General features: G+C 36.2%; 1 protein-coding gene across 1 annotated transcript; it reads right to left on the bottom strand.

Annotated features, from left to right (window-relative positions):
- Positions 1 to 8,869: 8,869 nt before the first annotated feature.
- LOC121255352 (receptor-like protein kinase 7) lies at positions 8,870 to 12,819 on the bottom strand. The gene is made up of 2 exons (XM_041155624.1): positions 9,738 to 12,819; positions 8,870 to 9,550 (listed from the first exon to the last, which is right to left on the bottom strand). Exons 1-2 carry the CDS (start codon positions 12,295 to 12,297, stop codon positions 9,138 to 9,140), a joined length of 2,973 nt encoding a protein of 990 aa, XP_041011558.1. The 5' UTR covers positions 12,298 to 12,819; the 3' UTR covers positions 8,870 to 9,137.
- Between the last annotated feature and the right edge of the window lie 697 nt (positions 12,820 to 13,516).

Genomic DNA, 13,516 nt, shown 5'->3' on the forward strand with positions numbered 1-13,516 from the left:
TTATCTAAGTTTTTTATTTGTACTTAAGTTTATTTGTACAAGGATGAGGTTGTTGTGTAATTTGGTGAAAGTTGCTTTTCGTGGATACTGTGCATTGTGAAACAGAAAGGAAATGATAAATAATAATCAAATTCATGCCCAACTGAGGAAAAGTATAAAAAATAAATTAAATTAAAGCTACCACACTTGAAGATAGGCTTCTTTTTTATCAATAGTTATTTCAATGTGAATAACTTTCAAAGCATTATCACATAGGAGAAAATATGAACTTCTTAGTGTATGGGTATGTGAGCAGTAGAATTAATTGTGAGCAAAAAAGTAGAGGAAATTTATCATTTTCACAAGAAACAAAGCCATGTGAATTTCCTTTGACAAGATATGGGCTTGATGCTTAGGACAGAGAATAAGGTAGATTCTTTTTGAGAATGAATAATAGTAGCACCTTTGGATTAACTCAATCGAGAGAATTGATGTAAAGGTCTCAACACCACATCTACTTTATAAGGTACCAAGTCATTACTCATTAGGCAAGTATGAAACTCATTTATATATGATGTTCATGCTCAGTTTGTTTTAGACAAGCTTTACTATACCAATTTTTATTTGTTCTCATCACTAATATACATAAAGTTCAAATGATTCATATCCAGATGATAATTTGAGAAACCAACATTTACAACTTTTGCAAGCCACTAAGATTTTATAGTGGCTTGCTCCTCACACCCCCCCTTTTATTTGGGTTTTTGGTTGATATCACGATCTGCAAGTGTACTATCTATTTATTTTTTTGAGACAATTACACAATTATTTATGAGGCCAAAACATCCAATTCTCCAAAAATTGTCCAACAATATATATGATGAGCCTGATTTAAAATCTTGCACTCTCAAATGATGAGGCTGTGTTGGATATGTTTGAGTGATATATTCATGATGGAAAAATCTAGTTAGCATTCGGTATGTCAATCATCATGTAGATCACCTATGTCATTGAGTCAATCTTTGTCATATGTTATTGATGCGTTTGAAATGGACAAACCAACTTGTTGGTGTGGTTTGAAAGCACCATTAAAGATCTCCCACACCGAAAAAAATCCTGGAAGGAAATTTTATATCTGCCCAAACTATAACACGGTAACTAATTTCTCATATATTTTTTTTCCTTGATTTTGAATGCATGTACAAAGTTGTTATATTTGAAATTTGAAATTCTTGAATTCTACGTAGGGAGATGCAAGATGTAAATTCTTCATATGGGCAGATATACTGCAATTGGTAGAGGAAAAAATTCTGACAAGAGAGAATGTAGTTCGGAAGATGGATGATGATTTATTGCTGCATGAGTATGAAGTTAAGAAAAAAAGATAAACTAATAGAGAGAGAATGAGTTTTACAAGCAAGAAGATGAACTTCAAAGGCGGATCGTAGAGAATATGGGTGCACGTATATTGTTTTATTTGTACTGGATTGTATTTCTTGTAATAGTTTTTGGTTGGATTAGACTATAGAATGTATGAGGATTGTTTTAAATGTAATCTAATCTATTTTTGTTAAACTTAATGTAATCTAATATGTGTGATCAATATACAAGTAAGCAGCTCTCGATTTATGAAGTCCAAAAATATAATGGCATTTTGAGTCTGGTAGTTGTGTAAATTATTTCATTTGCATTATATAAATCAATTGCTAAAATGTTGAGATGGGCATGAAACGTTGTCATGGTGCAGACGTAATCCCTGCAATTACCAATAACTAGAGCTTGAGATGAAAGTGGTTTTGATGCGAAAGAAATCCTTAATAATAGTTATAATTTTTTTCCATCTCATTTTCTATTATATTATTATTTTTTTATCATTTTATCTCAGGCCAGCCGTACATTTTGTCTAGCTACTTAGTATGTTGGTAAAGATCAAATATACTTAGCGATGGATTTTGTCCCCCTCAAAGGAATTTGCATACGAACACATGAGAACTAAAGATTATAGCTTGACAACAATTTCTCATAACCATCCAACAAAGCGTAAATCGCTAGCAACATAACCACCATTAGTTTCTCATAACCATCCAACAAATTGTAAATCACTAGCAATATAATAAGCATCAATTCCTCAACTAAAAAAAATATTTGGAAAGCAACATGCCCATGGAGTAAATCAATAGCAACATAACCACCATCAACTTCTCATAACCATCCAATAAATTGTAAATCACCAGCAATATAACAAGCATCAATTCTTCAACTAAAAAAAACATTAACTACAACTATAATCTGATCTTTAAAGAAATTAACACCCTTCAGGGCTCCTTCACAACCATAACTTGTAAGATTGATCTGCTTTCATAAATGATCAAGATCAATAGAATTTCATTTACATATTACACATTTACAAGGCCACCATAATTTCGTAATGTATAAGATCGACCATCTCGCTCTAGTAAGTCATTACAAAAATAATTTTCATACCCTATTCAACCATTTTACAATCACACATTTACCCAGGTATAAGAACTAAACCTATTTACAAATACACAGTCACACGTGCGCAACTATGGGTAAAAACTAAACCCACGTACAAATACACATTTACTTATTTGTTACACCAATTCATCTAAACCAATTGTTGCTCAAACTTGGCCACTGATTTGCACTAAATCCCATGGGGCATGCATGACATTTCCTGGAGATATGTAAAGTTAGAAAATTAAAATAAATACATCAAGATTTGAAGATTTCAAAAAGATTTATAAAGGTGAAAAATAACCTCACACCTCATTATTGCCCGGTGGCATTGATTGTTTTAGAATACTGCACTGGATTGGGATAACAACCTCGTCAACACTATCACAAACTTGTGATTCTGAGAGGTTACCATATTGTGATTCGTCGTCAAATATTTTTCTGCTAGTCTAAATTGACAAAAAAATAATGAATATATGTTAGAAAGTAATATGCATATAATCTAATATTTACATAAGTACTTGAACACAACCTTCTACATGTTTCTTCTTTCTCTTTGTTCCAAACTTTTCCACCATCGGAACCTTTCTTCTTGTTGGCGGTCTCTCTTTCCTCCAAACTACGTGGGAGCTTAATATTTTCTTATCTTTGTCGGCAACTATGTTCTCTTTCACTTTGGTTGAACCAGACTCAAGTTGTAATCCTGCAAACTTGTGCTCAAAGTCATCCAGATGGTGCAAAAACGCATTCACATGGTCATCAATTGGGGATACACGCGTCGCCAATCTCAGACATCTTTTAACCATAAGGTCATATAGGCATGCATCCGCATTGACCCGCAAGTCATCATAGCTACTCTTCACCAGTGTGTATCTCCTCTTTAAATCTTTTCTCTATCAATCCAATACATATTTCTCTGGCAGCATATGAATGTACTTCATTTGACAGATTTTAAATGCATGCCTATAGATAATTCCTTTGATTTCAAACAGGGCACACGTGTATTTAACTTCACACTCCTCTTCATTATAGTAATCTGAGTACTTGAATATTTTTACAATCGAATGTGGAAATGCAACCTTGTACATAGAATCATCCCCAAACCTCTTGTTGGACCTCTTTAAACTTCGCATTCTTGTACAATGATTGAAACTGTCTCTCAATTTTGAATGATGATACACATGGGGTCATTTGGCTGCAAGAGTTGGAAATCATCTGTCGTTTTCACCTCTACCTTATTCTTTAGAGCATTATCAAATTGATCGACAAATTCCTCCAATGTCGTATCGGAATGCACAAACCCATTGAAGAAGGCGTTCATGCTTTCAGATCACTGTGTAGTGCTCATATCAGCCCATAATACACCCTTCAAGTAAACTGGTACCCAAAATGACCTCTCCTTGTACAATCCCTGCAACCATGCATTATCAGTAAGGTAATACTTATGAAGTAATTGGCCCCATTTCTCCTTAAATTCTTCACAACTCTGTGTATCATAGAGTACACTTTAAATGACATTCCTAACCTTACGTTGCATTCCGAGTGGGATCTCAATTTTTTGGACAGTTTCTGCATTATATGCCAGAGACAACATCTATGACAGCTATTCGGGAATACAATGGCAATAGTACTCTTCATTGTCCAGTCTTGGTTGGTTATGATTGCTTTGGGTGCTCGTCTATTCATGCACTGTAACCATGCTTCAAATAACCACACGAAAGTACTTGTATCCTCATTTGAAATCAAACATGCCCCTAACAGTATGGATTGTTCATGATGATTGATACCAACGAAATGAGCAAATGTCATCTCATACCTATTTGTTAGGTACGTCGTATCGAACGTAATAACATCTACAAAATACTCAAATGTCGCTCGACTTCTTGTGTTAGCCCAGAACGCATTCCTATATTTGTACTCGTCATTCACATCCATGACGAACACAAAGCCATCATTCATCTCCTCCAGTCTCTTAAAGTAGTCATTCAATGATTCACCACATTTTTTACCTAGTCTCAAATGTTTAGTTTTGTCAATAAAATTCCAACAATTTTTCTCTTGAAATTTTAAATTCTCAAACACCCCAGCGTCAGTCACAAGTGCTTGGAAGTTCTTATTCATTCGAATATCCGCTCTGTCATTCAAGTCGAGCATCCTCTAACTGTATTCATCTAAAAATTTGTGAAATCTAAAAAATCTAGATTTTTATGGACTGACAGTACTATGATTGTGAACAAAATCAACAATGGTCAAAACCCATACCCCATTCATCAAGTGAGCATTTACCTTCGCCTTACAATCCAATTTAATTGTTGGTCGTAACTTTGATAAATTATTGTGGCTAGGATAATATTTGCCGCCACGTGCACATCCAATCGTCACATACTTCACTCCTTTCATCTACTTCTCTTCATCCTTTTTGTGATAACACAAAAACCCTATTGCTTGGCATATCGTTTGTAATATGCTAAAAGCTTAAAACCTCTTTATCAGTTGTAAACACCATACCAGATTTTGGAGGCTCAACTCGTTCATCATTATCTGATACTTTATTCGCCTCCATTACATCCGACTCTATGTTGATGTCGGATAAAGTTTCTGAAAATAATATTTACGTTCAGATTAGCATTTTTATTATATACTTTTAAAATTAACTTATTGGGCACAAAGTGTCCCAAAAAGAAATATGACAAAGTTTGATCGTTTAACTGTAATGTACCTCCAACATTATTTTCACTTTCAACACTAAATGACATAGTTGACGAATGACTTGGGCAGTGTGGGTAGAGCTTAGTTGGTCCACATGATGGCATCGTCGGATGCTGCAAATACCCACTGCGTTAGAATGAATCAAATGCATGCACGCACATGAAAACATTTTTCAAACATAAAAACATACTACCTTGATCGTATCTTGAATCGGTCTCAACTCCTCAAGATTACTCGAAGGAGGATAGGGCATAGTTGATTGAAATGGTGGAATTGCCAAATGTTGCAATTACCCAACTATGTTATAAAGACTCCATTGCACACAAGTACAAGAAACATTTTTAAAACATAAAAAATACCACCTGTATAATATCTTTTGAGCTTCTCTCAAAATCTCAGGATTACTCGACAGAGGATAAGGCATAGTTGGTCCATACGTAGTATCATTGTAGGCTGAAATTACACACTATATTATAAAGACTCGAATACATGCAACTAAAAAAAATAATAAAATAAATATGTCTACCTGGCTACCCCAAGCGTACGTATATAGATTTGGATATGTATTTGATGGCAACATATATGGCGGGTAGTATGGATTTAGTAGACCATAATATCCCTATAACAAAGTGTAAAAAATGCATTAACTTAATGTTGCAATATAAAACATTAACAACATTTTCAACTAACCAATATGTATCATACCTGATTCGGTAAAATCGATGTCAAAGGCATGGGTGACCTTCCATCTTCCTCTTCACTCATCACGCTATTTCAATTAAGTTTGAGAATAACAATTAATATCAGCAACCAAAACAACTTAATTGTAAAAGAGTACGCAATGTCACATTCAATAATAATTAGTGATCAAACTAACATAATTCAGCATATAATAATTGCATGTTGTGAATACTTTTGGTTGAAAAGATCGCATCAATGTTGAATACGACAACAACTTGTTGAGATACCCAATCTTGAAATGGACAATTAGCTGATGAGTTCAACCACTGGTTAAAAAGATTAATGCTTTCAGCCGCTAGGATAAAAAGTACTTCACTAATTTCTTGCTAGTGGAAACTCTGCTTACACATAAACTTTATTGCTTTTTGGCAAAAAACCTGGCATGTCTTGCACTAAAAAAATTTCATTTACACTTGCTTCATGATCTTAGGCTGCACAGCTTTTGTAAGCAAATCAATATTTTTTCCATTCTCAATCAATGCTTAATTCAAAGGCTGTGAAGACTTAATGGCTAACAATCTTTGAAGTAAAAAAGTTTATACTTCCTTATTAAGTATCTTCATGCAAAAGCAACGAATTTTCTAGCAAAACAATAAAAGACACATCCAATTGAGGCATTAGACTAATCACAGACTAATCATCATCTCAGAAGCAACATCCAATAAGGCCTTAGAGAAGTTGAAAATGAAGAATATGAATATCTTGGTTTATTATTTTAGTCTATATAGTTTTTAAAGTCCAACTTTTTCAAGACCGTAGCTATGTCTTAATCATTTTTAGATTTATTTTATTACATAAATCAATTTTAAAATCGCTAAACTTAACTAATTTTATTGGTGAAATGATGTTCCTTTCACCAATAGAGTTGACCTTAGCAAGTAGAACATGTTCCTTTGGTAACTAAATCTTGGTTCCATTTAACATTTAATTAGCTACACAATTTCAGATGTTATCAACAACCAAAAAACCAGTAAATGGTATACAACATCAACAAACCAAAAACTAATGAATGGTATGCGAAATTAGCAATCAAAAAACTAGTGAATGGTATACAACATCAACAACCCAAAAATCAGTGAATGGTATACAAAATTAGGAACCAAAAAACCAGTGAATAGTATACAATATCAACAACCCAAAAACCAGTGAATGGTATACAAAATTAGGAACCAAAAAACACATTGATGCATTGTGTGGCATGGTATACGAAATTTATGCTTGCTATGGACAGTTGATGCCATTGTCGGATGAGAAAATACCCAAAACGTTAGCAACCAAAAACTCCACAAAATACAGATCAAACAAACACAAAATCGCAGATCCATTAAACACAAAAATACACAAGATAAGTAATGCTATAAATTGAGAGATGAAACGAAAAGAAAAAAATATAAAAAACCTTTTCTTTCATTTCTTACCCTTGTTGGCAGAGCCAGACGACAGACGGTGGGTGTCGGCAATAAGAATCCCAGTGAAGGACTGAAGCTGTGTAGAAATGGTGAAACCGGAGAAGCTTCGAACTTTTGTTAGCCTTGACGGCGGAGCCACACTGTGCCGGAAGTAGACGACGAACGGTGATGATGTCGGCAGCAAGAATGCAGGCGGAGGGTGAGACCAGCAAAAGAACAAGAAGTTTGGGGGGGGGGGGAGAGAGAACGTGAGGGTGGGTGGGGGAAATTGAATTGAATTTGGATCTATAGAACGTGGGGGAGGGGGGGGGGTATTTGGATCTACCAACATGCATATTTAAAGTTAAAAAAAAATTAAATTAAACGTCATATAAGCTGGTGTGTGGAGGTTAAGGGAACAATAGGAGGTTGTATAGCATAACTCTTTCAGAAAAGACCATTGAACTTGAAAAGTGATGCTCTTTGAAGGCTCTAGAGATGCATGCATTGTATAAGATCTTTAGGGGATTTTTTTTTCCCAATCTTGAGTAGGAAAATAGGAGCACGCTCGATACAGTTATGAAGTGCGCAAACGCTACACAATCTTTTTGAAAAGAGTGATGTTTATTATTAAAAAATTATTTTTTTATATGGATCCTGTATTTTTTCTCTTTTTTCAAAATGATTGTGCAACGCTTATACACTCCACGACTGTAAATATCATTTCTCAAGAAAAAATTTGGTATAATCATCAATCGGCCCGAGTTTCAAATTATGCCCTTTGTCTAAGCAAGTTATAATTCCAGAACCAGAACGTGTAGAAGGGTCTATTTCTAGGATTCTTGCTGAAAAATCAAGTTATTTTTCTCCTTTTTTTTCCTGTGTTTTGGTTTTACTTTCCAACATACATTCTATATATACTTGATTTTTTTTATGGATGCTCTTAGTTCCTATGAAATACATACACACCCTGCTTGTGATATGTTGAGAATAATCCCCTAACCTCTTTTCATCTAGTTTTGTACACCTGATTTACATATTATAACTGAATTTCAACCAGCAAATAATTGCCAGTGATATTCATGTTGGGAAACATAAAAGAGATGATGACAGGCTTGTTTGGGACCTCAGATAAGACACAAAATTCTCATCTCATCTCATTTTATTTCATCCCTATCTTATTTACAAACATAATTTAAATACAACATTTTCAAACTAATTATTACAACTTTTTCAAACTTTCAAATAAAAAATAAAAAACAATTCTAACTTTTTCAAATTTCCAAACAAAAATAATATTATAAAACTATATTCTTACAATATTTTAATTTTATAATATTTTTATTTAAATTTTTCTCTCTCATTTTCCAAAATCTAAAAAATACTCAATTTAAACTATTTTACTATCATTCACAAAATTCTCATCTTATTTCTCCCCGAACCAACCATCGATAGAATTGGTATGGAGTAGTGCCATATCCAATGGTTTTTTAAAGTTTGGACCAAGCAAGTAGTTCGAGTGGACAGCACATTTGTACTTTGCCAATCAAACTTTCAAGCAGAAAACACCTTGATGATATAATTTGCTTGATGTGAGACTGATTATTGCATGTATATACAATGTAAAAGCCTTCCTCTCTCTTACGAGAGCAGAGATAATAAAAATAAATACAATCCCTTTCTTAACTTCTTGTTCGGACTTTCTTACCTAGTTTAAGCTCTCATTAATCCATCTGCACTCTGACGAAGCTGAACTCAAAATTGATAGCACTGCTCCAAATCCCGGCTTTCTGAACTAGCTTCATTGTTCATTGAGCAGGGAATATCAATTTCTGAGTAAATTTAACTTTCAAGTTCAAGGGCTCGGGCCCTGCTTATATTCTTCCATCTCTCATCTGAACTATCTTGGCATTCTTTATTGACAATGATGTTGGTAAGCTTACATGGCTCAGCTTCTTCTAGCATCTGAATTACCATTCTCATGGAGGGTCTTAGGCTTGGAAGTCTTGCCGTGCAATGGATTGCGATTCTCAACACCTTTATTGCATCTTCCTTTAGATCCTCAGAGATGGTCGAGTCCAGTAAGTAATGAAGAGTCTCTTTGCTATTCATTTGGCTGTATACCCAACAGACTATGTCCCTGCTCTCTCCAAAGTCTTGCTCAATCGGTCTCTTCCCCGTGACCAGCTCCATAAGTACTACCCCAAAGCTATAGACATCACACTTCTCATTTATCTTGTATGCATATGCACATTCTTCACCAACAAAGTAAAAGGAAAATAATCAATTATCAAATGAAAAATCAGCAGTGCAATTAATGCTAGAACTACATTGTTTCTGGTAATTTCCAATCCTAGTAGTCATCATCCTAAGCTGACCCATTAAGTTTGAATCCACTTGCATTTCATGAAACAAAACAAGAACAATGGAGAAGGAACTTACCAGGAGCAATGTATCCGAGTGTCCCAGCAACAACATGGGTCCAATCCCCTCCACCAGGATTGACAATCTTAGCTAAACCAAAATCAGCTATCCTTGGCTTCCAATCCCCATCCAGCAAAATGTTACTTGATTTCACATCGCGGTGTATCACTGGTCTATCATACCCATGGTGCAGATACTCCAATCCCCTAGCAGCCCCTAATGCAATCTCATACCTCACCTTCCATCCTATCTCAATCTTCCTGCAAGCATGCAGCCTATCCCACAAGCTCCCATTTGGCAAGTACTCGTAAACCAACAGATTACTATCCTCACTTGTGATGCTGCAGTAGAGCTTCACCAAGTTCACGTGCCTCAGTGAGCTTAATGTGGCCACCTCAGCTTCATACTCTGCTGACCGGAAAATCCTTTTTCTCAGCATAGCCGAGCTGCTCTGGCAATTTTTCTGGTCACCTGGATCGGACATCCAAATGTGCTTTACAGCAAGTTCCTTACCATCTGATAATACTACCTTGTACACATTCCCTGAGCCTCCTTTCCCAATCAGATTTTCCTTTTTTATGGCATCAGTGATTTCATTCTCTACAAAGCCTATTACTCTATACGGCTTCATATCCCAATAATTCGACTTCAATGGACGATCAAGGTTATTATGTCTTAGCTTAACATATAGGAAACATAGCAAAACAAGCAGAATCAAAGCTCCGGCAATAAAACAGGAAATCAGAGTCCAGAGATGATGGCTCGTTGTTCTGGAACCCGATGAACATAGCCTGAAATGCTTGAAATTCGGACTGCATAAGCCTGGATTTCCATCGAAGCTGTCACTGAAGACTTCGATGGACAGAGCCTCAGGTATCTGGCCGATCAACTGGTTGTTTGACAGGTCAAGAAGGCTTAGTTTTGGTGATGACAAACTGGTAGGAATTTCACCAGAAAGGTTGTTATTGGACAAATTCAAGGAGTTGAGAGTAAGCAAAGATCCAAGACCTGCTGGAATGTTGCCTGAAAGTGAATTTCCAGAGAGGTTTATGTCGGTGAGGGAAACACATGAGCCTAACGAATCCGGTATAGAGCCAGAAAAATTGTTTTCATCTAGATGTAGACTGTTTAGATTCTTCAACCCACCAATTGTTGCTGGGATCTGACCAGAAAATTGATTAGAACTCAGCTGCATTGAGACTAAAGCCGAGGTTTTGGAAATCGTCAAAGGCAATTCACCAGAGAAGCGATTGTTTGATAGAAATAATTGTGCAAGAGATTTTGCTTTATCAATATTGGATGCCACCGGACCTTCGAAACTGTTCATAGAAACATCAAGTATGGATAAGTTGGGCAAGGCCCATATCCCTGCCGGAACAACACCCGAAAGAGAATTGTTTGCCACCCGTATCCGAATCAAAGACGAGCAATTCGCATAGTTTTCTGGGATTCCACCGGTGAAACTATTCTGTAACACAAGCAGTTTAATCATTTTGCCATTCTGGCACATGTTAGGCGGTATAGGACCGCTCAAGAAATTCTCCGAAACATCAATGTAATAGAAGTCTGACCACGAGCCGAGCTTTTGAGGAAGAGAACCGGTGAACTTGTTACTGTAGAGCGACAACTTGACGAGTTTCTTGAACTCCCCAAGCTCTTCTGGAACCTCCCCTGTGAACTGGTTCTCAAAGAGTTGTAAAGTAGAAAGCCCTGTCAAGAATCTCACCTCCGAAATATTGCCTTGGAGGTTGTTATGACCCACATCAAAATTTACAAGACTCGTAAGATTTCCTAATCCAACCGGCAGTTTTCCGGTCAATAAGTTATAGTAAAGTTCAAGTTGCAAAAGATTTTTGAGCTTTAGAATATCCGTCGGGATTTCGCCGGACAATTGGTTCCAGGAAAGCTCAATATTTATGAGTTGAGTAAGGTTTCCTAGACCCTTCGGAATTAGTCCTTCGAGGCTGCAGTTTGAGAGGTAAAGCCAGTACAATTTCTCAAGCTTCAAGACTTCCACAGGAAAGGGACTTGGTTCAAAGATATTGTCACCCAGGCTTAAGAAAGCGACACTCGTAAGATTTTCCAGTGATCTCCATGGAAATGGCCCAGAAAACCCGTTTTTGGTTAAATTCAAGAAATTCAATAAGCCTAAAGAAGATAAGTCAGGAACTTGTCCAGAAAATGAATTGTAACCCAAGTCCAAATGTTGCAAACTAGTGCAATTTTTCAAGTCCTGAGTGATGGTACCGTACAAGAAATTGGACCCGAGAGAGAGTTTCTCTAACGACTGAAGCGAGCATATTGAATCAAATGGAAGCATCCCATGTAAATTTTGTTGGGAGAGATTGATTTCCGTGACAAGCCCATTGGAGTTGCATAGAATTCCAGTGAAGTTGCAAGCGGAGTTACCTTGTGTCCAGGAACTGAAAACATTGGTATTTGACTTTTGGAGAGCAGACTTGAATTCGAGAAGTGGTTGAAGCTCATCTGATTTGGAGAAAGATATCAGGCTCAAAAACATTAGAAATACGAGCACCACTGGAGGCGGCCGCTGCTGCAAACATTGGTTGGCCGACATGCCGTGAAGTGTGAGGGTGGTGGAGGTGGTTTTTTGTTCTTGTGCTGGTTCTAGTCTTGGTTTTGGTCAGTGTAGCAGCAAGTGGTATAGGGAAACGTAGGACTTGGGGGTCGGAGAGTTGGTATAGTTGTTAAAGCTGGAAGTTCTACACGTGAACAGGAGTCGGGAGATGAGAACTCTGGTACGCAAAGTTTCGTAGTCCATTTTTTTTTATACGTATATTAGTATTTTTCTGTGAATCTAGCCTAACATCTTTGACTTCTTCATCTGGCTTGTCTGTCTGCCTTGTGAGTGGAGTAAAGTAAACGCGGTGGAGTAAAGCATGGAAGACCAAAGCCACCATGTTTGACCGACTTCTCCGTGGCCGCCACGTGTAACAAACCCTGGTGATTACGTGGTAACAAAAATACTTTCCTCCTACCATCTACCTCTCTCTTTATTTTCTTTAATTTTATTATTTTTATTTTTATTTAATAATTAGAAAAATGACTATTAATAAAATTATATATATTTTTAATTTTTTTTAATGATTATGCATATTAAAAAATATCTAAAAAAAATAAAAATTTCAAATAGACGGTAGAGTAATAAACAGGTGATAGAAATTAATAAATTTATCATTATCCTTCTCAGTATGTATGTTTTTCAACGTGTAAAATACTAAAATTGGGCAATTGGTTATGTAGTCAACCTTGGACCATCTTGATCAGACTCCGGCACCCACCGTGATCAGGATCCTCTTGACTAAGGAGAGAGAAAAAAAGCTCACCGTAGACAAGCTTTAGTGGTAAGAACAGGGTAGGTGATAGCATAAAAGAGAAATTCAGGAAAAGAGAAAGAACAGAAGAAGCGAGACTTCCAATGAATATTTTTTTAGGGAGATGTTTAACTAACTATCTTCTAGGAAAAGTCATACATCCACATACCAATCGGCATTGCCTTTGCTTGGATGCTAAATAGAGACGGAGATGGGTGCATGCTTGACCAAGCAAATTGCTACTATAGTATTCATATATCTCAAGTAAATGAACCATGCATGGGAAGTGGGAAATCTCGAAATGAAAAAGAAATGAGAGCATCACTATCATTAGATATTTCCGGGAAGGCAAACGTGATTACGACGTTCCTGGGGTAGGATGGTAGGCAAACGGGAATAGGAACATAAAAGGGATTATTAGGTTCTTGATATTGGAGTCTCCATTCTCCACCTTGTGAATGA

Source organism: Juglans microcarpa x Juglans regia, chromosome 3D (assembly GCF_004785595.1).
Source record: "Juglans microcarpa x Juglans regia isolate MS1-56 chromosome 3D, Jm3101_v1.0, whole genome shotgun sequence".
Lineage (NCBI taxonomy): Eukaryota > Viridiplantae > Streptophyta > Magnoliopsida > Fagales > Juglandaceae > Juglans > Juglans microcarpa x Juglans regia.